Source organism: Myxine glutinosa, chromosome 7 (genome assembly GCF_964187855.1).
Source record: "Myxine glutinosa chromosome 7, kmMyxGlut1.1, whole genome shotgun sequence".
Classification (NCBI taxonomy): Eukaryota; Metazoa; Chordata; class Myxini; order Myxiniformes; family Myxinidae; genus Myxine; species Myxine glutinosa.
The window spans coordinates 93716848-93744240 of record NC_136267.1 but is presented as its reverse complement, the minus strand read 5'-3'; the positions used below and the strand labels follow the sequence as shown (position 1 = coordinate 93744240).

General features: G+C 42.5%; 1 protein-coding gene across 4 annotated transcripts in view; it reads left to right on the top strand.

Annotated features, from left to right (window-relative positions):
- The window catches only part of ADARB2 (adenosine deaminase RNA specific B2 (inactive)), a 351510-nt gene that overhangs the window by 301294 nt on the left and 22823 nt on the right, over positions 1-27393 (top strand). For all 4 annotated transcript variants that reach the window (XM_078782004.1, XM_078782005.1, XM_078782003.1 and 1 more), the window contains 2 exons: positions 12181-12349; positions 23313-23494. In XM_078782004.1, the coding sequence (XP_078638130.1) occupies positions 12181-12349; positions 23313-23494 (351 nt within the window). The remainder of the gene's footprint in view (positions 1-12180; positions 12350-23312; positions 23495-27393) is intronic.

Here is a 27393-nt window from a genome sequence, read left to right as displayed (position 1 = left end):
TTTAGGTTTCCTAACACAACAACTTCCTCATCTTTCACATTTTCCATCAGCTTTTCTATCGCACACCAGAACTTTTCCCTCTCTTCATCGCTCTGACCGACCTGCGGAGCATATCCCGAGATGACGTTCACCAAGAGCTTTCCAATCATAATTTTCACCATCATCAACCTATCACTCACTGTAGTCACACTCACCACACTGTCTCCAAAGTCCTCAGAAAACAGGACACCAACACCATGCACGCCTTCCGGGCACCCTTGCCACACAAACTTGTATTTCTGTCCCTGCCTACCCTTCACCATTCTCACACCACACCCCTTCCATCTCGTCTCCTACACACAACATATGTCCACTCTTCTTCTGACCAATACTTTCACCACTTCTCCTGATCTCCTTGTCATTGTCCCTACATTCCATGTCCCAAACCTCAGAAACCGATCTCCACGTGGGGCATCAGTAACTATGTCATGGTTTGAGGTCAACATAGTCTTAGGGGCAGAAGGGACAGAAGTGCCCATCTTTTCTGTGCTTTACCTCTTACCGTGTAATCTACCCGTTTCTGCATCACCAATATTATATCCTCCTCCGGAGGTCTTGAGAACTGTACCCCTTGTGTCGTTGCATTAATCCCAGCCGTTGTGTCCTTTCCTTCATTGATTTAGCGTAGCGCGATTCGGCCAACGTTCGAGTGTAATCGGGTAAACTGTGCGAACACGGCGGCCATTCCGCTCGGTCAAGCAACATCTAAGTCGTGTCCGTAACAATTGGTCTCCCCGCATGCGATGCCATTCCAACTCAACATCAAAATTTGCCATCACCAATTCATCATCAGTCCCTCCTAAGGAGGGAGAGATGGAATCACCCCAATGTCTCATCCACGTCGTGATGCGTCTCACAAATCCACACAATTGTTACGGACACGACAATTGTTACGTTCACAATCTGACCACAACTAAGGATTCAACCACCAAGGTCAACATAGGCCAAAGGTCAACCACTTTTTTTAGGATTTCTAAATTCCTCAATTTTATCCGATTGACTTGAAATTTCAAAAGGATTTTCATATCAGCTTACTGAAACCAACCACAAACTATTTTTGAGGTCAACATAGGCCAAAAGGTCAACATAGGCCAGATTTCTGAAATCTTCAATTTTCATCCGATTGACTTGAAATTTTAAGAGGATTTGCATATCTTGACACTGAATTCAACCCCCAAGTATTTTTGAGGTCAACATTGGCCAAAAGGTCAACATGTCAAATTTCTAAAATTCTCAATTTTCATCTGAATGACTTGAAATTTTAAGAGGATTTGCATACCAGGTCAATAAATTCAACCACCAAGTATTTTTTTGGGGGTCAACAGAGGCCAAATGATCAACATAGGCCATGTTTCTAAAATCCTCAATTTTCATCCAATTAACTTGAAATTTGAAGAGGATTTGCATGTCTGGACACTGAATTCAACCACCAAGTCTTTTTTGAGGTCAACATAGGCCAAAAGGTCAACATAGGCCAAAAGGTCAAAAGAGGCCAAATTTTTTATATCCTCAATTTTCATCCGATTGACTTGAAATTTTAAGTGGACTTGCATACCAGGTTGCTACATTCAACCACCAATTATTTTTGAGGTCATCATAGGCCAACAACTTATTTTATGGATTTCTCAAGTATCGTGCGATGCACGACATGTTTCTTGTTTGTTTGTTTGTTTGTTTTTCTTGTTAATTTGTTTGTCCGGACGATATCTCAGTCATCCTTTGAGCTAAGAAGCCGAAATTTGGACACAATAGTGAACAGGTGCTCTGGCAAAAATTGTATTTTTTATTTTTGGACTACTCGATTAATTGATTAATTACTTAATTATTATCAATTTATTAAGTAATTATTTCTTTTCTTTCTTATCTTGGCAATATTTCAGGCACCTTTTGAGCCAGGAAGGTGATATTTTGGAGACTATAGTGACCAATTGATTTCGCTGTAAAGGGTATTTTTGATTTATTGATTAATCAATTAATCGATTAATTATTAAATTTTTCGATTAATTGCTTAATTAATTTTCAAAAAGTTACAGAATCAGACCAAACAATGGTGGTTTAGGTTTTCTATTAGCCAATTGATTAAGAAATTAATTATTGTACGATTTTTATTTATTTCTTTTATTTACACAGTTAATCAATAAATTATTGTACACCACTCCCTCCCAATTCCGTCTCCATGTGCTGCAAGGCGGCAACGCCGGGCGCCGACGGTACCCCAGCAATGTCGTGCGCTGGAGGGTATATTATTTATTTATTTGGCTTGGGGGCTATGTACTTTGAATGTAGCTCTACTTTTTAATTTAAAGTTAAAGCTCAAAGGGATAGGCTAGCGTAGATGACTGAGGCTGGAAAGTTGACAACTTTTGGATTTGCAAAGGAATTGTATGTTTTTGCTAAGAAGTGTGGAAGCTATGATCGATTCCCACTTGAAGTTCAATCAGTCCATGGTATTGCCAAAGGAACTCATGTTTGATCAAACGGCAACTGGTCTACCCATTGCAATATGGCTCCTGGAACGCAACTCAGGTGATTTATTGAATGTTATTTTAACGTGATAACATCTCAATCCAACATTTCATAGCAGAGTGTAATCGAGCCAGTTTGCCATGAAGACATTATCGGTGCCTACCATTAAATGCCACAATGTGGAATGTGACTTCAAGTCAAGTCAATCAGTCAAGTCGGTCAAGTCAGAAGAGAAAATTCCTCTTGAGGAAATGCTCCACTGAGTACAGAGAGAAAAGTGTCACTGTTGTTATGATGTAATTGGAACCCAGAGTATCTCGGGCAATGACGGTACTTCCCCCAAGCTCAGTGGCAATGTTAAGTGTTTGACTCGTCAGTGTGTGTGTGTGTGTGTGTGTGCGCGAGCTCTACTGCGAGCCTTAGCCCATGTATTCAAAAATAGTACTCAACTCTCTTCCCTCTCCAAACTCCAAACCTCAATTCCTCAAGCTCTGCCTCCCATCCCCAAGCTCAAGTTTTGTCCCAATCCATCCATAAATTTTTGAGATATCCTGCTCACAAACAACCAAACAGACAAAGGTGAACATATAACTCCCGCCAACCTTCGGTGCCAGAGGAAAGAACTGAGGAAAGGATGATCAGATTTAAAAGGTGGGTAAGGGAGTGTGGGGGAGTGGAGGGGATATGGGCCATGTTTCAAGAAGACTAAAGGGGATTTGGGGCAGGTTCAAAGTTCCGCCATATTAGCTCATAATAAATAGATAGCACCGAATGGGGGAGGTGAACATGCATGCAATGAATATACCGAGTGCTACGGAATCCAATAAATTAATTAATTCACCAGGGATGTAAATAGGTCAACGCTCGTTTAAATTGCTAACAAGGTTATCGTGAACACAGGTGTCGTACTAAACCAAATGCTGAGCACTTCAATAATCCCAGCAGTAATATTAACCCAAGTAGTAATTGACCAAAACTTTACATCGTCAACACCTGCGTATTCAGTATCACTAGAGCAGCCAATGCATCACCCATTCATCAGATGAAAGAGATAAATGATGAATAAATAGATAAATGTGTTCTTTTACCGGGGTAAATGCACTCCTGTACTACTGTTTCCGCTCACTGTCCCAATTCATCCTTTGGACAAGCCAAGTGTTCAACAAGCAAGACGTTCACAAACCTTCACACCATTTACACCAACTTACAGATCTTCCAGGTCCACTGGAAATCATAGTAAAGTAGAAACGAGGTTGAAGATGATGGTGGAGGTTGCGATTGGTCCTATGTTTCTAATGAGCTCAGCATAAAACATGCATTGAGGATGCTCTTTCGCCATCTTGGTCCACCGAGCGTGACTGCCCCAGGGTTGCCACTCGGGTTTTAATTGCCATTGAAAAAACGAACGCCTATGAAACTTTGCATTCAACGACCTTCCAAAAACACTTCTGGCCATAACATAAAATGTCTATGGTGAAACGTATTAAATTTAAACTTAAATATAAATGGTAGAACCAGAATCCATGCGCCATGTACCGCGTTGTCTATCGCTAAATGGGTCCTGGCTGATGACAGGATGTGCCCACCACACCCATCCTGTCTACGGTCCACACACTTGGCAGATATGGAGAGGCAGCCAGGACAACTATAATTAGAATAATGAGCGCCTAGCTGGAGGAGATTTTGCTCTTTTTAATTAGTGGAGCCTTGTTGTGTGGAAATTGCTCGAAACATCCTTCAGTTTGTTATCCGAGATTCACCTTTTGTGAGCAGATTACATAAGTGGTGCAGTCTACAGTCTGAGTCGACAATAAATGGAAAGTTAATAAAGTGCAGAAAGATACAAGATGATTCAAATGATGATTCAAGGATGTGGACTTTTTATTCTGGAAAAATCTAACAGTGGCAGGGAAGTCAAGGAAACCTCAACTAATCCTGTGTGCATTCCCTTGCTACAGGTACATATTTGTCCTTGTGGTATTATAGTCAGGGCCGGCGCTACCATTAGGCCAACTAGGCAGCCGCCTAGGGCGCAGACATCAGAGGGGCGCATTACTGAACCTTAAAGGGTCACAGTTAAATACAAATTATTGTTTTGAGAAAAAACATAATAAAAGGAAAATATAATAGTTCATTGTTCATAATAGTGTAAGTGATTAATTTTGAGCATGTACGCTTCGTGGCATACGTCACATCCTGTTTGAAACTGACGGAGCCTGCTCCCATGCGCCTTCTCCCATACGTCACATCCGGCATGTTCAAAACGCTGCCGCCATTTCGTCGTTGGACACATGGATTGATCATCGTCAGGAAAACGGGAGATTTAATTGTTTGCTGATTAGAGATTCGAACGGATCAACTTGGCCACTCGCACTAAAATGGCCACTGCCATATTAATGGATATTGCGCCTTTAATATTGGTGCTGTTGGCATCTTACGGTACTTATTCTTGCAATTTAAAATAAATTCAGGAGTTTCAAGTTTTCTGCTTTTTATTTTTTCAACAAAACATCTGTTTTTAATAATCGAAGTTGGCAAAAAAAAAAAATTTGAGGGGGGGGGGGGGGGTGGAGGGGATGCAAGTAGCTGGCCTTGCCTAGGGTGCAAAATAGTCTGGCGCCAGCCCTGGGTATAGTGTCTGGGAGAAGTGATGTGGTCCTTCTCTATATAAACCTTTGTTATGGGTATGCAGACATAGCTGGACAAATAAACTGCAGTTAATTTCCCAAAAGACCATTACCACAATTTTATGGATGATGAGCTATCCGCACATCAGAGTTTCTCCCATTGGTTGGACAGTTCGCCTGGCTTCACCTACAATTTCTATACAATGGCCGCCATGTTGTTGTGTACTGCTATGCAAAGTCAAGAACACCTTCAGAGCTGTCGTATTCACAATCGCCATGCCCTCCCGGTAAATTTGCCCTTCAGTGTAAAACGACAAAAGCGACAGCTAAAATGATTTTGAGCCGATAGGCCACGGGCCATGTAAAGATTGGCCTCAGCAATAGAGGGAGTGGTCTGGGGTTTATACACCGCCCAAATAACTATGTGGCATTCTCTCAAGCAGGGCAGGGCTTTTACCGCAGAGGTTTAACAGGTCCTTACTATTATTTCCGACTATTTTCTCTTAAACGACTCAAGCAGGGACCATAAACCCATGTCATTATAAAGGTCTTTATCGACGATTTCTGGGACTCTCGCGACATTGTGAAAGAAAACATCCGTCATTATTTATTTTAACGATGTGTAGATATGCATCAAGAAGACAATAATTCGTTTTCGGTCTCATTGGCGCTTGACAGTTGCAATTCCACGTATCCAAGTTTCCGCGTATCTCGCGGAATTGTGAAATGGACAGGTGATCATGATGGGCCATGACATGGAGGAGTTGTTTCGATCGCGGTTGCTGTGAAGGCGGTGATAACATGACAGGGGCGGGGAAAGCGTTAAATATTCCGATGTGGGAATGCCTGTTTGCTTTTACGACTGGGGGAGGTGGGGGAGGGGGGGTTGGCCGACGGAGAGTTGGGATTGGATGGGGTGGGGGAGAGCAAATATGGGGCAGAGTTGAGAGGAGGAGGTTGAAGATTATGGATTGAGGTGAGGTGGGGTTGGGAGGGGTTGAAGGCTTTCTGTGGGGGAGGGGTTGGGAAGGAGGTTCAAATGCTTGGAGTAGGTAGGGGATTGATGCCTTCGGGTTGTGAGGGGGAGAGTGAGGACTTGGTGGACAGGTCAGATGTGTGACAAGGAAGAATTGATTCGATTTTGGTGAAGATTCAGAACTGTATCCGGATCCGTAGATTTTTTAAAGTGATTCTTCACCATTGAGAGATGGGGCCAAATACAATTTACAGCATGATATTTCAAAAATTTGTGGACGGATTCGGACGAAATAAGGTGGATGACTTAGTTTGGTGACAAGGACAAGCCGATTCGATTTTGTTTCAGGTCTGAATCCTGATCCGGCCTATTATATTAATGGGATACAAAACAAACTGTTCAGCCTGGCCGAGATAGTGCTCTACAAATGCCATATTAGTTTCTTACTGTCGCCTCTCCCTCCCCTCCCCTCCCACGTGCATACAAAATTAATCTATCTATAATTCCAGTAATCTCTGTACGTTTGTACGTTTGTCTGTGACCGCTGTTTCTCGACAACCACGGGTCCGATATACTTTTAACTTGCCAGGTATATTGCTGGGGACCCGAGGATGTGCCTTTTCAAGGTTTGAAATTAATCGGACAAGTACTTACCGAGCTATGTCCAAAAAACGCTTCAACCAATCAGAGAGCAGCGAGCTATCACGTGTGCCGAACGTGGCGATCAGACTCTACCTCGGACGGCACATTTGACAGCGTATTCATTTATTTCATTTATTTCACGTTGGAAAACTATGTTGCCGTTAAACTATGTTTTAAAACGAATTCAAACTGCGATTAAATTAAAACGATTCATCGTAACTGCGACGATTTGCGAACTTCCGGCAGCCAATCACAGAACGCTTTGTTGCGTAGGCGTGGCCGATGTGAGACGAGCGGAGCTGAGCGCGTTACGAGCTGACCGCCATTACGGTACGTAATTCGATTTCTTATGCGCATTATTTCTCCCAATTCAGTCAGAGCGAAGGGCGGAAGCGAAGAGCGTTGTTTTTTTTGTTTACGGGCGTACGGGCGGGGTAGAGCGTACGGGTAGCGTTTTTTTTTTTTTTGGCAAGGAACGGGCACCCACGTACGGGCAATGCCCTAGTGTTATAAAAGCAGCCATGTCTGTCTGTTTGTCTGTTTGTCGTGTTATAACTTGAGAAAGTGTTAACGGATTTCAATAAATCCAACTATGGTAGATTCTCGTAACTCCCAGGAGTGTTTGTGATAAATAAATAAAAAACAACAACAAGAAAACAAGTCCCGTAGTCTTCATTCATCTGTTCCTTAGTACAGTTTCTGTGTATACATTTCCGATACATTATCCACTTCATAGTACATTGGTCTGTGCCTTTGTTCTGTGCCTTTGTTCTGTGCCTTTGCTCTGTGCCTTTGTTCTGTGCCTTTGTTCTGTGCCTTTGTTCTGTGCCTTTGTTCTGTGCCTTTGCTCTGTGCCTTTGTTCTGTGCCTTTGTTCTGTGCCTTTGTTCTGTGCCTTTGTTCTGTGCCTTTGTTCTGTGCCTTTGTTCTGTGCTTTGTTCTGTACCTTTGTTCTGTGCCTTTGCTCTGTGCCTTTGTTCTGTGCTTTGTTCTGTGCTTTGTTCTGTGCCTTTGTTCTGTGCTTTGTTCTGTGCTTTGTTCTGTGCCTTTGTTCTGTGCATTGTTCTGTGCCTTTGTTCTGCGCCTTTGTTCTGTGCCTTTGTTCTGTGCCTTTGTTCTGTGCCTTTGTTCTGTGCCTTTGTTTTGTGCCTTTGTTCTGTGCTTTGGTCTGTGCCTTTGTTCTGTGCCTTTGTTCTGTGCCTTTGTTCTGCGCCTTTGTTCTGTGCCTTTGTTCTGTGCCTTTGTTTTGTGCCTTTGTTCTGTGCCTTTGTTCTGTGCCTTTGTTCTGTGCCTTTGTTCTGTGCCTTTGTTCTGTGCCTTTGTGCTGTGCCTTTGTTCTGTGCCTTTGTTCTGTGCTTTGTTCTGTGCCTTTGTTCTGTGCCTTTGTTCTGTGTCTTTGTTCTGTGCTTTGTTCTGTGCTTTGTTCTGTGCTTTGTTCTGTGCCGTTGTTCTGTGCATTGTTCTGTGCCTTTGTTCTGCGCCTTTGTTCTGTGCCTTTGTTCTGTGCCTTTGTTCTGTGCCTTTGTTCTGTGCCTTTGTTTTGTGCCTTTGTTCTGTGCCTTTGTTCTGTGCCTTTGTTCTGTGCCTTTGTTCTGTGCCTTTGTTCTGTGCCTTTGTGCTGTGCCTTTGTTCTGTGCCTTTGTTCTGTGCCTTTGTTCTGTGCCTTTGTTCTGTGCCTTTGTTCTGTGCCTTTGTTCTGTGCCTTTGTTATGTGCTTTGTTCTGTGCTTTGTTCTGTGCCTTTGTTCTGTGCCTTTGTGCTGTGCCTTTGTGCTGTGCCTTTGTTCCAAAGTATTTATGTACAGTTTCCAGCCAAGAGTTTGCACATCACTCTTGCATCATCCTCTGCTTTAAACTTCCGTAAATGCCACCACCATCTTCTGCATGTTTTGTGCCAAAATGAATCTCTTTTTGATGTTTTTTCCTCGTTTGTTCAACAAGCAAAGAACCATTCTTATGGATGGGTAAATTCCCACACTTTTATGATTTATGCCTTGTAATACCGACTTCCACCAGCTGGGGATATACTACACACATTTACAAAGAGAGAATCGGGGTCCACCTCCCCATCCTGAATTCCAGGGTGTATTGATTTTTCTTTACACCCTAAAACCATGCCATGTGTCCCCGAGTACAACCAGCAGTTTTCAACTCGTTATATCCAGCGGTTCTGGAATGCACATGAGTCAAAAAACAAACCCCCAAACAAACAGACACTTTTAGAATGATGGAAAGTGTGATGCCTCACATGGAGCCGTCCCTTTCAATGCCACGCCATTGCTGTAGACTGCATCGGTATGGAATCTGGTCAAAGAGATGAGACTAATATGGGTCAATAGACAGGAAGTTTTAATCTCCCAGTTTCTTCCAGTAGTTCTTTATGCTCAACAGCGCACTTCCCTGCACGATTTCCAGTAAGGGTCAGATATGTGTGTCCAGTGTTAACGTGTTGTATTTCAGTGAGTGCATTGTACAGTGACCCCGTTTTCTGATGCCCGTAGTGTGATATGTACAAAATCCCCACATGAGACTGTAAGTGAGTTCATGACCTCATTGCATTCCAAATGGCTGCTTTGCAATGGGTTTGTAGCATGACAGGTATATTTGGAAAGCTAATCTACAATCCATCTCCAAGCTGGGGTGAATTAAAAAAAGAAATTCTTGCCAAATCTACTTGATTTGGTATCTACTTGAGTTGGCAAGAGTTGGAGCTTGTGGTCCATGTGTCGAGTGTCCCATGTATTAGGCCAGACTGTAAACCGTAAACACATGGAGAACTTAAACAACTCAGGAAGTTAAGGATTTAATGCATGGACGTTTTTTTTCTGCCCAGAGTTCCCCTTCCTGCTTGGATTATAACATGATGCAGGACATTAAAGGAAAGCCTTCATAAAAGATGAATGTTACTGCGTTTTTGATTAAAAGTAATTTCATATTAATTCTTCCTCCCCCCTGCACTTTCTTAATTTTGCAAGAACATGCACAGAATACGATTTAAACGACGCCACGGTGATTAAGGAAAAGCAGAGCATCATGATGGGAAAATTTTGAGGTATTTTATTCTGACGTGTAGCTAGTACACATTCCAAGGACATGCTTACATCTGGAGGACATTGTAGAGGAGCCGGTTGTACAAAGGTTTCAATAATGACATGGACATTGTGCAGGGGGGGGGGGATGGAGAAGGAGCAGAGCAAATACAGTTTCTTCAGAAAGTATTCATACCCCTTGACTTTTTTCACATTTTGTTATGTTACAGCCTGAATTTAAAATGGATTAAATTGAGATTTTTTTTGTCACTGATCTACACATGATACCCCACAATCTAAAAGTGAATATTTTTTTTTATTGAGAAATTTTTACAAATCAATGAAAAATGAAAAGCTGAAATGTCGTGAGTCAATAGTATTCAACCCCTTTGCTATGACATGCTAAATTGAGCTCAGGTGCATCCAATTTCCTTTGTACATCCTTGAGATGTCTCCACAACTTGAATGGAATACACCTGTGGCCAATTCAATTGATTGGACATGATTTAGAAAGAAACACACCTTTATATACAAGGTTCCACAGTTGACAGTGCATGTTAGAACAGAAACTCCACCATGAAGTCCAAGGAACTGTCCGTGGAACTCTGAGATAGAATTGTGAGGAGGCATAGATTTGGTGAAGGGTATAAAACAATTTCTAGAGTGTTGAAAGTTTCCAATAGCACAGCGAGCTCCATCATTAGGAAATGGAAATAATATGGAACTACCCAGACTCTTCCTCCAGATGGCCGTCTGACCAAACTGAGCAACCGGGCAAGAAGGACCTTGGTCAGGGAGGTGACCAAGAACCCAATGTCCACTCTGAGAGAACTACAGAGATCCTTGACTGAGATGAGAAAACCTGCCGGAAGGCCAACAATCTCTACCGTACTTCACAAATCTAGGCTTTAAGGGAAAGTGGCCAGACAGAAGCCACTCCTGAGGAAAAGGTACATGATAACATGCCTTGCGTTTGCATAAAGGCACCTGAAAGACTCAGAGATTTGAGGAAAAAGATTCTGTGGTCTGATCAGATGGAAATTGAACTCTTTGGCTTGAATGTAAAGCGCTATGCCTGGTGGAAACCAAGCACAGCTCATCACCCATTTAAGACCAATCCTATCGTGAAGCATGGTGGTGGCAGCATCATGATAATGGGGATGATTTTCAGCAGCAGGGGCTGGAAGACGTGTAAGGATAGAGGGAACAATGAATGAAGCTAAATACAGGCAAATAATGAAAGAGAACCTTCTTCAGAGTGCAAAATACTTTAGACTGTGGCGAAGACTTACATTCTAACAGGACAATGACCCCAAGCTTACCACCAAAGCAACACTGGAATGGCTTCAGAACAAGAACGTGAAAGTCCTTGAGTGGCCCAACCAAAATCCAGACTTGAATCCCATCTATATATAACGTAGCGTAAGGACTCGACTTTGTTATCCCTTTTACGCCGCACCCAGTGACCCGATGCCCACGGCACTAATGGATTTACGATCTACGAACCGCACTCTTTGTTTATCACGTACAGCCATACTCGAAAAATCGGAATTAGCCAACGTTGGGGCCCAAAAGCATCCGATTAACTGCCGATACGACGCCAACTTACGACTCCATCTTATTAGCGTCTGCTGGGTGAAGGCAAAGCAAGCCGTCCGCTGATTGGACAGACGAAGGCGAAAGCAAGCCGTCCACTGTGTGGACAATCCAGAGCATGCATTTGTGCCGGTGTCGGCGATCGTTGTTCATATACGCACTCTTCATTCTCATCTTTCTTCCTAACTCTTACTCGGACAAGCAAATCTCCTATGCCATCCATAATGGTACACTCTATCCATACACCACATCCTCCCTTCCGTGGATGTTCCACGGGTTTCGGCTAGTTGAGAATATTTGTAAATGCTTGAAGATTGCTGGTCATCGACGCTCCCCATCCAACTTGACAGAGCTTGAGCAAGTGTGCAAGGAAGAATGGGAGAAACTCCCCAAATCCAGATGTACAAAGCTGATACAGACATATGAAGCTACAATTGCTGCCAAAGTTCGCTTCTACGAAGTGTTGACTCAGGGGGTTGAATATTTATGTAAATTCTATGTTTCTGTATTTCATTTGCAATTATTTAGAAAAAAATTCAAAAAAAAAAAACCACTTTGACATGATAGGGTATTATGTGTAGATCAGTGACAAAAACATCTCAATTTAATGCATTTTATATTCAGGCTGTAGCACAAAATGTGAAAAAGTCAAGGGGTGTGAGTATTTTCTGAAGGCACTGTATATGGAGGAGATTGTGGAAGGAAGTTTAAATGTAGAACCTAGGTTAGCAAATGGTTGCCTTGTTACTATTTTGAGATTCTTCAGCTACTCTTATGATTCCTTTTCCCCTGTGTTGTGTTTAACAGAGGCCGGTGATAAGCACCCGAATCGTAAGGCCCGGGGACAGTTGCGTACCAAGATCGAGTCAGGGGAAGGAACCATCCCTGTACGTTCCTGCAGCTCCCTTCAGACCTGGGACGGAGTCCTTCAGGGGGAGCGCCTCCTAACAATGTCATGCAGTGACAAGATTGCCAGGTAACACAGTCTCGACTTTGCTGGTGTATGGGGGAAAAAATGTTTTTTCTTGTTCTTCCTCCACCATTTCGTATTGAGGTCGAAGCTAGAGGTCTACTTCTGCAATCTCCTTGCTCAATGGGCAAGCACTCCGTCCACACAATTGGACATGTTCCATTCCGGAGCATCGGTTCCTATAATCAGTGCATCCAAACTATAATAATTTACAGACCTGTAAATTACACCATCAATATTGATTTCTCGTAATGGGGATTTTCATATCTGCTCCACTGTCACAATTCGCAGCATTATTCTACCGGGTTTTGAAGATCCATCAGTGGCTCATGCCGCAACATTATTTTACCTAACTAAGGTATGGTGTGCAACTTTTCAGTTTTGTGAAGATGCTGAAAGCTATGCCTGAAGAATTAAGAACTAGTCTTGCAGGTGAAGGATAGCATCGATCTGCATCGGCGGACAGGTATAGTACAAGAGATGAAGTCAACAGGATGTTAATTGAGGTATTCAAACTGCCATGAGGAGCGAGGAGAAGCTGAAATGCCCTATTTTTCTTTGGCGAAGGCAAGGTAACGTCAGCTTCTCCTTGCTTCCCGTGGCAGTTTGAATACCTCAATTAACATCCTGTTGACTTCATCCTTTGTGGTCGAATAATGTTTATAGCACTTCGAATTGAAATGTACTTTGCGCTTCAATAGGAAGCAGCCGTTTCGGTTGCCAACACATCCCGCCGTCGCAGTATGATCACTGCCCTGGTATATTCATTAGGAACCAGTTTGTGTTCTTTGCCTCCAACAAAGTCGTCAATTGGAAGCTTAACATTCCATGTGCATCATTAAAAGTGCTTGCTTATTTGCACCTGTGATTCCAATAGCCATGTGCCTCAGCATCCATACTAATGATGATTCGTTGTTGTCAAACAATGAAACTATTTCGTCAAGAGCAGGGATAGTCACAATGAAGAGCACATATGGTCGCAGTGAAGAAGATTGCACTTAGGGTCACAGCAAGGAGCTTATGCAGCAATGAAGAACATGAATGGTAGCAATGAAGAGCACTGGTAGTCACAGTGAAGAGCGTAAATGGTATAGCAGTGAAGAGCACGGATGGAATTTTGTGAATGGGCTAAGGAACAATGTGCTAAAAATTCCGATTTCCCATCCACCCATTCACCATGAGGCTGCTTTTCCACAAATTGTGAGGTGAACCGACAGAACACGAGCTACTGGTCGCAAGACATCCCTCACTGGTTTACTGCTTCAAAGGAACATGGTGCTGCTCGTGTGATTGTGTGGTGTGGCATTTGGTAAGACCGCATCACAGGCCCCTTCGTTTTTATGGCACAGTCATAGTAGATGCCTACTTGCATATGCTCGACGAGGAAGTATTCCCCAGTGTCTTGAATGCAGATGGGGATTTCCCAACATGGTTTCAGCAGGATGGCGCTCCAGCCCATTACAGCATCCGTGTAAGAGAGTGGCTGAACCGGAATTTCCCTGGTCGTTGGATTGTACGTCGAGGGCCTGCGGTGTGGCCGGCGAAGAGCCCCAATCTCAGCCCGTTCGATTTTTTATCTCTGCGGTCACTTGAACGCGTTGGTTTATGTGGAAAAAATTTCGAGTGCTGCACATTTGCGGGAGCGCATCAGTGACGCATGTAACATCATCACTCCTGGCACCATTTGCCATGTGACTGCTGACTGGATACATCGTCTGCATTTTTGTATCAATCATAATGGTGGACACATCTATCTATAATTCCAGTAATCTCTGTGTGTATGTTTGTTTGTACGTTTGTTTGTTTGTTTGTATGTCTGTGACCGCTGTTTCTCGACAACTACCGGTCCGATATACTTGAAACTTGCCAGGTATATTGCTGGGGACCCGAGGATGTGCCTTTTCAAGGTTTTAAATTAATCGCAGAAGTAGTTACCGAGCTATGTCCAAAAAACGATTCAACCAATCAGAGAGCAGCGAGCTATCACGTGTGCCGAACGTGGCGAACACACTCTGCCTCGGATGGCACATTTGAGAGCGTATTCATTTATTTCCCGTCGGCAAACTATGTTGCCGTTAAACTATGTTTTAAAACTAATTATAAAACTAATAAAAACTAATTTGCGATTCATCGTAACTGCGATTTGCGAACTTCCGGACAGTGAGGACTGCACTTCCGGCATCCAATCACAGAACGCGTTATTGCGTAGGCGTGGCCGATGTGAGAGCGAGCTGATGCTGAGCCCAGCGCGTGCGCCATTACGGTACGTAATTCGATTTCTTCCGGAGAAAATAATAATTTCTCGATTTCTTATGCGCATTATTTCTCCCAATTCAGTCAGAGCGAAGGGCGGAAGCGAAGAGCGTTGTTTTTTTTGTTTACGGGCGTACGGGCGGGGTAGAGCGTACGGGTAGCGTTTTTTTTTTTTTTGGCACATTTGAGAGCGTATTCATTTATTTCACGTTGGCAAACTATGTTGCCGCTATGTTGCCGTTAAACTATGTTTTAAAACTAATTAAAACTAATTTGCGATTCTTTCGCTTTCCTGCGCATTTGTGCACGCTATGGCGATTTCTTTACCAAACTCCGCTAGCCGTTAGCTTTGGACCAAACCATTTCATGTAAATAGAGGGGGGGGCGGGGATTGTCACCGTACTCGCAAGTCGTTAGCTTTGGACCAAACCATTGCATGTAAATAGAGGGGGGGGGGGATATACTTTTAGATATATATATAGTACGGGCATGCCCTAGTTGAACAAATTCTGGGAATACAAGCCGTTTTCATCATTTTGTAATATGGTTCCAGACTTATGGGACACCGTGTAGAGTTTTAATAGATCAAAACAAGTCAGGAGACGACGATGGTTCACGAGCGAGCGGTATTCAATGACAAAGGACGGACTATAACTGAAAGAGGCCCGGACTGGGGGGTCGGGGGCCCACGTGGCAGGTGTCGGCCCCCGACATGTGGTGTACATGCCTATTTACAAAGGGCCCCAATGTGCTGTGTGTGCAGGCCTTTAAGAGCCAGCAGTATGTAATTGTGTGTGGTGCTGGCCTGGAAATGTCAAAACAAAGGTCCTTGAAATGAAATAGAAAATAATGTATAATCAGTTATGAGGTTAGTTAGCTACACAATACCGAAAATTCGTTTTGATTCCGACAACTTTGAAAACTTTACCTTTGTGACCTTCAAAGGTCAAAGGTCGAAGATTCTGAAATTTGTTGGAAAACTTGTATTTCATGATGTATGTGATAATATAAGATCATGTACGACATTTCACCCCATCAGGAAGCGAGCAATGTAATAAAACCATCAAAAATCGACTTTTCTAAATTTCGTGACCTTGTAACCTTGGGGCGAAAATGAAAAATCGAGCTCCGTGGGGCTAGACACATGACATTGGCCTAACCAAATACTGAAACCCCTGTCAGATTCCACCAACTCCCTTGGAGAAGATGTAGCTTGAACTCGATTACCCCCTAAATGGACATCTTTTTCGGGCGTGGCTCCGCCCACAATGGGCGCAATACGCCCACTCTAGGCAGGACACAACTTGATCATTATATCAACCTCCCACCCAAGTTTCATCAAGATCGGATGAGATCATCGGGTAGTTATGCTGTGGACAGACAGACAGACAGACAGACAGACACACACCCATGACGAATATAGTGGTCACTGTTTGATAACTCGTGAACCAATATAATGTTAAATCACGATTGTGTTGAGGTATCATCAAATCAGGAAATCGTTGTCATCTTGTTCACTTCCGGATCGGCAGCAGCTCCATAACGATGGTATTTCAAAATTATAATTTTATTGAGAAGTTTATGAAACCTTCTACCTACCTTACGACATCCGCTGGGATTTCAAAACACTCCACAGAAGGTTTGGTGGGGGCGAGCCCCAAAACTGAGAGAGTAGTTTAGGGATGAATGGACAGACACTCCTGTATATATATATATCTATACATATCAGCGTCTTTTCACCTTTATCGTGGCATTTTACCAAGTCTACTTCAAATGACAAAAGTAATAGCATCATAATATTAACATTACAGTATTGAAAAATAACAATATTAATAATATTAACAATAATAATAGTACAAAACAATTGTCAAATAATAAAAATAATAACCTGTTCTCCCTTGGCTGCTGCCCTAGATAAATTTCAAAATTATTTTACGAGAATAGAATAACGGTAACCCCTATAATGTCCCCTATAATGTCATAATGTCACCCCCTATAATGTCACCCGTATAATGTATAACCCTATAATAATTATTATATAACCTCTATAATGTCACCTCACATCGCAGTCATAAACACAAATTCACACAAAAATCTGATCATGGGTTGTGTTCCATTACCAAGCAGCTTGCTATCACTTTCCAAGCCAGCCGTTCTTTATCAACCATTTTAATGGAGTGCTTGCTTGAGTGTTAGGCCACTTGGCAAGCGCTCTACAAGCTCCTTGTTCATGGAACACAACCCAGCACTTGTGCGAGACCAAGGAACGTTCTCTGGTTCTTCTGCTTGTGTCGTGAAAAAAGTTAATTTCGAGAATCCTGTGTCGATAAACATCAGAGTAAAACGTTTTTTTGATTGATTAATTATGTGACAAAACTTTCTTACCTTGATCACTACTCACAAGTTGATGTGTTTTGTCGGCAAAGTGATACCCTCTCAAGGAAGGATGGTGCGTCGAGAAAGATTGTGAACGAAAGTGGTGATCGGACCAAGGGACATAGCCTGAGATTAAAGAAGAGGAGAGTTAAGATGGTAGTGAGGCAAGTGTCTTTCACTTAGAGAGTAGTCAATGCATGGGATGGTCTCCATGCAGAGGGAGTGGCAGCAGAAACAGCAGATAGGTTCAAATTGGAATTATATGTGTACCTACTGTAGAAGCATTGGAGATAGAGGCGTACAGGAACATTGGCAGGACTTGTGATATCCTTGAGCCTGCCATGCTTTTCTCATCCCCACTCCCTCCCCCCCCCCCCCCCCCCAAATGAAGCTAGGTTGTTTTGACAGATTTGTTTGATTTGGTGTTGGTGTAGTGCAGGCATGATGGGCCAAATGATCTCTTCCTGCGTCTAATTTCCTTGTTAATCCATGTTAACCTTGAAGAGTAATACGAGTGCCATCGTCCCGCTGATATTTATTCATGTTTTCCCTGTCCATAGATTGGTCCATTCCATAATGAGCTACGCCTGCTTCGCGGGTGGAAGAAGTAACTCCATGGTAGTGCCTCCGAGTGCATGATGCCACCACCACCTGACATTGGCATTTCAGAGGATGGCCAAGTGATAGCTGAATAACAACTTAGCCAACCGATATTACATGACAAAATCCTGGAGGTCATCCTCCGTAGATTACCTTCATCAATGACAAAATCCTCTGGGTTATCCTCCGTAGATCACCTTCATCAATGACAAAATCCTCTGGGTTATCCTCCGTAGATTACCTTCATCAATTACAAAATCCTCTGGGTTATCCTCCATAGATCACCTTCATCAATGACAAAATCCACTGGGTTATCCTCCGTAGATTACCTTCATCAATTACAAAATCCTCTGGGTTATCCTCCATAGATTACCTTCATCAATGACAAAATCCTCTGGGTTATCCTCTGTAGATTACCTTCATCAATTACAAAATCCTCTGGGTTATCCTCCGAAGATCACCTTCATCAATTACAAAATCCTCTGGGTTATTCTCCGTAGATCACCTTCATCAATTACAAAATCCTCTGGGTTATCCTCCGTAGATCACCTTCATCAATTACAAAATCCTCTGGGTTATCCTCCGTAGATTACCTTCATCAATTACAAAATCCTCTGTGTTATCCTCTGTAGATCACCTTCATCAATTACAAAATCCTCTGGGTTATCCTCCATAGATTACTTTCATCAATGACAAAATCCTGTGGGTCATGCCGCACACCATTTCTTCTTCTTGTGGAGGTTACCCTATCAATTACAAAATCCTCTGGGTTATCCTCCACAGATTACCTTCATCAATTACAAAATCCTACGGGTTATCCTCTGTAGATTACCTTCATCAATTAAAAAATCCTCTGGGTTATCCTCCTTAGATTACCTTCATCAATTACAACATCCTCTGGGTTATCCTCCATAGATTACCTTCATCAATTACAAAATCCTGTGGGTAATCCTCCGTAGGTTACCTTCATCAATTACAAAATCCAATGGGTCATCCTCCGTAGATTACCTTCATCAATTACAAAATCATATGGGTCATCCTACGTAGATTACCTTCATCAATGACAAAATCCTCTGGGTTATCCTCCGTAGATCACCTTCATCAATTACAAAATCCTCTGGGTTATCCTCCATAGATTACCTTCATCAATTAAAAAATCCTCTGGGTTATCCTCCGTAGATTACCTTCATCAATTACAAAATCCTATGAGTCATCCTCCGTAGATTACCTGCATCAATTACAAAATCATCTGGGTTATCCTCTGTAGATTACCTTCATCAATTACAAAATCCTCTGGGTTATCCTCCGTAGATCACCTACATCAATTACAAAATCCTCTGGGTTATCCTCTGTAGATCACCTTCATCAATTACAAAATCCTCTGGGTTATCCTCCGTAGATCACCTTCATCAATAAGAAAATCCTCTGGGTTATCCTCCGTAGATTACCTTCATCAATTACAAAATCCTCTGGGTTATCCTCCGTAGATTACCTTCATCAATGACAAAATCCTCTGGGTTATCCTCCGTAGATTACCTTCATCAATTACAAAATCCTCTGGGTTATCCTCCGTAGATTACCTTCATCAATTACAAAATCCTGTGGGTCATGCCGCACACCATTTCTTCTTCTGTGGAGGTTACCCTATCAATTACAAAATCCTCTGTGTTATCCTCAGATTACCTTCATCAATTACAAAATCCTCTGGGTTATCCTCCATAGATTACCTTCATCAATTAAAAAATCCTCTAGGTTATCCTCCTTAGATTACCTTCATCAATTACAAAATGCTCTGGGTTATCCTCCATAGATCACCTTCATCAATGACAAAATCCTCTGGGTTATCCTCCGTAGATTGTCTTCATCAATTACAAAATCCTCTGGGTTATCCTCCATAGATCACCTTCATCAATGACAAAATCCACTGGGTTATCCTCCGTAGATTACCTTCATCAATTACAAAATCCTCTGGGTTATCCTCCATAGATTACCTTCATCAATGACAAAATCCTCTGGGTTATCCTCTGTAGATTACCTTCATCAATTACAAAATCCTCTGGGTTATCCTCCGAAGATCACCTTCATCAATTACAAAATCCTCTGGGTTATCCTCCGTAGATCACCTTCATCAATTACAAAATCCTCTGGGTTATTCTCCGTAGATCACCTTCATCAATTACAAAATCCTCTGGGTTATCCTCCGTAGATCACCTTCATCAATTACAAAATCCTCTGGGTTATCCTCCGTAGATTACCTTCATCAATTACAAAATCCTCTGGGTTATCCTCCGTAGATCACCTTCATCAATTACAAAATCCTCTGGGTTATCCTCCATAGATTACTTTCATCAATGACAAAATCCTGTGGGTCATGCCGCACACCATTTCTTCTTCTTGTGGAGGTTACCCTATCAATTACAAAATCCTCTGGGTTATCCTCCACAGATTACCTTCATCAATTACAAAATCCTACGGGTTATCCTCCGTAGATTACCTTCATCAATTAAAAAATCCTCTGGGTTATCCTCCTTAGATTACCTTCATCAATTACGAAATCCTCTGGGTTATCCTCCGTAGATTACCTTCATCAATTACAAAATCCTGTGGGTAATCCTCCGTAGGTTACCTTCATCAATTACAAAATCCAATGGGTCATCCTCCGTAGATTACCTTCATCAATTACAAAATCATATGGGTCATCCTACGTAGATTACCTTCATCAATGACAAAATCCTCTGGGTTATCCTCCGTAGATCACCTTCATCAATAACAAAATCCTCTGGGTTATCCTCCATAGATTACCTTCATCAATTAAAAAATCCTCTGGGTTATCCTCCGTAGATTACCTTCATCAATTACAAAATCCTATGAGTCATCCTCCGTAGATTACCTGCATCAATTACAAAATCATCTGGGTTATCCTCTGTAGATTACCTTCATCAATTACAAAATCTTCTGGGTTATCCTCCGTAGATCACCTTCATCAATTACAAAATCCTCTGGGTTATCCTCCGTAGATCACCTTCATCAATTACAAAATCCTCTGGGTTATCCTCCGTAGATCACCTTCATCAATAAGAAAATCCTCTGCGTTATCCTCCGTAGATTACCTTCATCAATTACCAAATCCTCTGGGTTATCCTCCGTAGATTACCTTCATCAATGACAAAATCCTCTGGGTTATCCTCCGTAGATTACCTTCATCAATGACAAAATCCTCTGGGTTATCCTCCGTAGATTACCTTCATCAATTACAAAATCCTCTGGGTTATCCTCCGTAGATTACCTTCATCAATTACAAAATCCTGTGGGTCATGCCGCACACCATTTCTTCTTCTGTGGAGGTTACCCTATCAATTACAAAATCCTCTGTGTTATCCTCCACAGATTACCTTCATCAATTACAAAATCCTACGGGTTATCCTCCATAGATTACCTTCATCAATTAAAAAATCCTCTAGGTTATCCTCCTTAGATTACCTTCATCAATTACAAAATGCTCTGGGTTATCCTCCGTAGATCACCTTCATCAATTACAAAATCCTCTGGATTATCCTCCGTAGATTACCTTCATCAATTACAAAATCCTGTGGGTCATGCCGCACACCATTTCTTCTTCCACACCAAGTTTCTTATTCCTGGGAAGGTTACCCTTTCAATTACAAAATCCTCTGAGGTTATCCTCCACAGATTACCTTCATCAATTACAAAATCCTCTGGGTTATCCTCCGCAGATTACCTTCATCAATTACAAAATCCAATGTGTTATCCTCCGCAGATTACCTTCGTCAATTACAAAATCCTCTGGGTTATCCTCCGCAGATTACCTTCGTCAATTACAAAATCCTCTGGGTTATCCTCCTTAGATCACCTTCATCAATTACAAAATCCTCTGGGTTATCCGCTGTAGATTCCCTTCATAAATTACAAAATCCTCTGGGTTATCCTCCATAGATTACCTTCATCAATGACAAAATCCTCTGTGATATCCTCCGTGGATTACCTTCATCAATTACAAAATCCTCTGGGTTATCCTCCGTAGATCACCTTCATCAATCACAAAATCTTCTGGGTTATCCTCCGTGGATTACCTTCATCAATTACAAAATCCTATGGGTCATCCTCCGTAGATTACCTTCATCAATTACATAATCCTCTAGGTTATCCTCCGTAGATTACCTTCATCAATTACAAAATCCTCTGGGTTATCCTCCGTAGATTACCTTCATCAATTACAAAATCCTATGTGTTATCCTCCGTAGATTACCTTCATCAATTACAAAATCCTATGGGTCATCCTCCGTCGATTACCTTCATCAATTACAAAATCCTATGTGTTATCCTCCGTAGATTACCTTCATCAATTACAAAATCATCTGGGTTATCCTCCGTAGATTACCTTCATCAATTACAAAATCCTCTGGGTCATGCCGCACACCATTTCTTCTTCTTGGGGAGGTTACCCTATCAATTTCAAAATCCTCTGTGTTATCCTCTGCAGATTACCTTCATCAATTACAAAATCCTCTGTGTTATCCTCCGCAGATTACCTTCATCAATTACAAAATCCTCTGTGTTATCCTCCGTAGATTACCTTCATCAATTACAAAATCCTCTGGGTTATCCTCCGCAGATTACCTTCATCAATTACAAAATCCTCTGGGTTATCCTCCGCAGATTACCTTCATCAATTACAAAATCCTCTGGGTTATCCTCCGCAGATTACCTTCATCAATTACAAAATCCTCTGGGTTATCCTCCGCAGATTACCTTCATCAATTACAAAATCCCGCAGGTCAAGCCACGCAGTACGTTTCTTCTTTCATAATGAGGTGTTCCTCTTCAAACCAGACTCAGTGGCCTAATTGTTGGAGCGTCCGCTTCGAATCCAGGAGGTCGTTGGTTCAAATCCACCTCCGAGTCAAAATCCAAATACTTTAAACATGGTACGTGCTGCTTCCTTGCTAAACATCGCTCAGCATTTGAAATGACAGAGCACGAACAAACAATGCTGGGAAGGCAATTGGAAATTGCCCAATATAAGCCTTGACCAAGCAACTGCCTCGACAGCAGCAACACTCTGTCAGCAGCATCATGGTGCATCAACATCAAAAACATTCCCTTCATAACCCTGTGTGTACGTGTGTCGCGTGTGCCATTCCCTGTGTGTCGTACCTGTCTCTCATGGTCGGAAGCACAGGCCTTGACCGGTAATCCATTGGTTACGGATTTGCTGTCGGGGGATAAAGAAGTTTGCTTTTGTTGTTGCCACTTTGAACTCTGCAGGTGTGAACGGAACATTGATTATGGTTTCTTGAATATCTGTTTTCCCTTTTCAATTTCCTTCTGTCACTTCAACTCGCTATCTTTGTGTTATTCTCACCACCCTTGCCTCCCTGACCACTCCAGACAGCTACCTCTCATCTCCATTTTCTCTGTTCCTTTATCCCCGCGTCCTTCTAACCAATTTCGCGGTGACCTGTCGTGTCAGACATGCCGAGCTTTCTTCATTCGCAAAGATAGCGTGAAAAGCCCCTTGAGATAGCGGTGTGAAAATGTGAAGAGGAAAAGTTTCGACTTTTTCTCATCCATTATAGCAGCCACCCTTCAAATACCTGTCCAGAATGTGGGGGAAGAGGGTGGAGGTGAACCGAGAATGGTTGAAATTATTTCCCTAAAGCCGGATCGAGTGTTTACCTGCATGGCTCAGCGACAGTGGCTGTGTTGTTGGTGTGTGCAGGTGGAACGTGCTGGGTGTACAGGGTGCGCTCCTGAGCCACCTTATCGAGCCTATATACCTTGCGAGCGTCATTCTGGGCAGCCTTTACCACGGGGAGCACCTGTCGCGCGCTGTGTACCAGCGCCTCGCGGACATCGGTCCTTTACCACGGCTGTACAAGCTGAACAGGCCACTGCTCAGCGGTGAGCAATTCAGGCTGCCAGGACGACCATCATATTATTTTTACAGGTTCTAATTGTACACCGCACCTTTCCAATGCCATCTCCAGGTGCTGCATAACGTCATTGCCGGGCACCGAAGGGGGCTCGGCAATGACACACGCTGAAAGGTAGTATTCAGTTTTCACTATGGTTGTTTGTTTTCTTGTTTGGTTGTTTGTCCGGGCGATATCTCAACCATCATTTGAGCTAGGAAGCTGAAATTTCGGCACAATAGTGAGCAAGTGCTTTCGCAAAAACGGTATTTGTTGCTTAATTAATTAATTGATCAGTTACTTAATTATTATCGATTAATTAAGTACTTATTTATTTCCTTTCTTTCCTGGGCATTATCTCAGGCACCTTTTGAGCTAGGAAGCTGATATTTGGACAAGATATTTGGCTTTTGATATTCTGATATTTGGCTTCCAGTTCCTCGAGCGAGGAGGCTTGCTTCATTCTCTCCACAGCATCGAAGTTTGAGTATTTTCCCATTCGTATCTTTGTCAAATTTCCACTGGTTATTTTATTGCGAATGTGTTATTGTGTGTTTCTAGTTCGTTTTTGTTTTGTAATTATTGCAAACTTGTGTGTAATTAGTCGTTTTTTGTTCGCACCTCGTGCGCGACCTGGTCTCTCTAGGCTCCCTCCCCACATCCTCCCCCGTCGATATATTGTGAATATAAGTTATTTCCTTCGCTGTTTTTGCTGTTTCTTTGATTTTCTTTTCTTCCCCTACCTCCCACGAACATCTTACCCTTTGTCTAACGTTTTAAATCCCCCCCCCCCCCCCAAAAATGTTTTACTTTATTAATTCTTTCTCTCCTCGCGGACACGTGCTTGTTCTCTCGCCTCCTCGTCTCGCCTTGTGCCCCGCCCCCTTTATCTCCTTTTTCTTCCACCTCTCCAGCTTTTCCAACTTGTTTCCTCCATACACACTCAAACCTTTCTCCTTCTTTCGCAAATCCACGTCCTCACTAAGGGACTTTTCCCAGATTGTTTTTCACGGTTTTGTTTAAATATTATTTAAATGTTTAAACTTTCCCCTGCACTGTTTTATTCTGTGGTATATTACAACACGCTGTTTTCTTCCTATTTAAAAGGCTTTTTTCAATTTCCTCTTCAATTCATTCCACTTCAAATTTTTTTATCTATCTCTTACAGTTCTTATTCCCTACATTCTCTAAACTCACGTTCATTCCACCCCTCCTCTATCGTTTTCAAACGGATCTCTGACTTGAAAATCACAATAAACCCAGTTTGTAATAAATGTTCGTTGTTCATTAATCATCCACTTTCTAAACTCCCTCCTCACACCTCCCCTCCAAAAATCCCTCCTCGCCCCTCCCTTTCAATTCTACCCCCTCACCCCTCCCCTCCTAAACTCCCCCCTCACCCCTCCCCTCCTAAATTCCCCCCTCACCCCTCCCCTTCAAAACTCCCCCCTCCCTCTCAATTCTCTCCCCTCGCCCCTCCCCTCCAAATCTTCCCCCTTGCTCCTCCCCTTCAAATCTCCCCCTCCCCACCCCTCCCCTTCAAATCTCTCCCTTCCCCCCTCCCTCCTCCTCAAAGCTGCCTCGTCCCCACTTCGTCTCCCTTCTATCTCATACCTCCACCTCCTCCAACCTTCTACTTTGCTCTGCCCCCCCCCCCCCCTCAAACAACCCCTCACTGTGCCTCATCCCATCACCATCAAAACTTTTGTCCTCCTCATCCTTCCCTTTCTCCTAAATCTTCTGCAATCTCTGACACATTATCAACAGCTCTCCCTACCTCCCCCTCTCACCCTTCATCTTACCCTACCCCTCCCATCCCCTGTTCTGCACCCGATGCTCCCCCTCCCTCTTCCTTAACGGTATGGACCTCAAACTTCCCGGGCCTTCGCTCAAACCTGATTGATCTCTCCATACAGGTTGCTTCTGACAAACCAGACGTAATCTGCTTAACAGAAACTCTCCTCCTTCAAGATGTCTCTGATTCCTTAATATCTCTTCCTGGTTACTCCCTCCTCCGGTATGATAGACCTGAGCCTCGGCCTGGTGGTGGGGTGTCTATCTTTATCAAAAACTCTCTTCCTCACTCTCCTCGCACTGCCCTCTCTCCACCCCACCCCCAGGAGTACCTCTGGCTATGGCTTCCTCTCCGCTCCCACCTTTTTGTACACCGCTCCTTTCCTATGCCATCTCCAGGCATTGCAAATCGCCATTGCCGGGCACCGAAGGGGGCTCGGCAGTGACGCACGCTGAAAGAGAGTACTCAGTTTTCACTCTGGTTGTTTGTTTTCTTGGTTGTTTTCTTGCTTTATTGTTTGTTTGTCCGGGCGATATCTCAGCCATCCTTTGAGCTAGGAAGCTGAAATTTCGGCACAATAGTGAGCAAGTCCTTTGTCAAAAACGGTATTTTTTTTTTTTGGATTAATCAATAAATTGAGGAGTTATTTAATTATTAGCGATTAATTAAGTACTTATTTAATTAATCAAATTTCCTTTCTCTTCTGACCATTAACTCAGGCACCTTTTGAGTTAGGAAGCTGATATTTGGACATGCCAATGACCAGGTGATTTGGCTGCAAAGGATATTTTTGATTTATTAATTAATCAATTAATCGATTAATTATTTAATTATTCGATTAATGACAAAAAAAATTTTTTTTTTAAGTCACAGATTCTGATGAAATAGTGGTAGTTTATGTGTTCTCTGACCAAATTGATTAATAATTTAATTTTTTTAGGATTATTATTTATTTATTTTCATTATTAATCATTTATTTATTTTCTTTCTCATTTGGCCAATATCTCAGGCACCTTTTGAGCTGGGAAGCTAATATTTGGACATGAGTGACCAAGTGATGTGGCTGTCAAGGAAAATTTTGATTTATTGATTAATCATTTCATCTATTAATTATTTATTGATTAATCGATTAATTATTTATTGAGTAATCAATTAATTATTTAATTTTTTATAAATGACTTATTTAATTAAATTTCTAAAAGATACATCTTCGGATGAAGCACTAGTGGTTTAGTTATGCGATTAGCCAATTGATTATGAAAATATTTTGTGATAATCTTTAATTGATTTTAATTATACAATTAATCAATCAATTAGTGTACACCTCTCCCTCCCAATGCAGCCTCAATGAGCTGCACTGCGGTATTGCCGGGCGCCTGAGGCGCTCCGGCAATGCCGCGCTGCAGCATATTTAATTATTTGGCATGGGGCGGTGTACTTTGAATGTATCTGTACTTGTGTTCATATGTGTTTTGTACCGTCCTCCAAACCGTGATGACTCCATTTGCATTTCGCTGTCGGACAACATGGACCAACTTCTATCCACTCATCCCAACTCTCTCTTCCTCATATGTGGCGACTTCAACTGTCATCATGCCAGCTGGCTGGGTGTGGGTACCTCTCTCACCAGTCATGGCATCTCAGAAAGGACTTCTGCGACTCATTGGGACTTTTTGTCAAACCTCGACTCTGATTCTGCAACTGGACCAGACGGCATCAGCCCACGGGTCCTAAAATCCTGCTTTGCCGCTCTATCTCACCCTCTCTCTGTTATTTTCACCCTCTCTTTTGCTCAAGGTCATCTGCCAGCATCTTGGAAATCAGCAAACATTACCGCTTTACACAAAAAGGTGCAAAAACAGATCCCTGCAACTACAGAACAAACAGCCTGCTCCCAATAATCAGCAAAGTCATGGAATCCATCATTGCTTCAGATATCAAATCCTTCCTCTTCTCCAATGGCTTGATCTCTGATCATCAATTTGGATTCAGACCAGGTCATTCTACTCTGGACATGCTGCTTCTGCTTTCTCAACAATGGATGGAGGTCCTCAATGCCAAAAAGGAAATCAGAGCTGTCTCCCTTGACATAT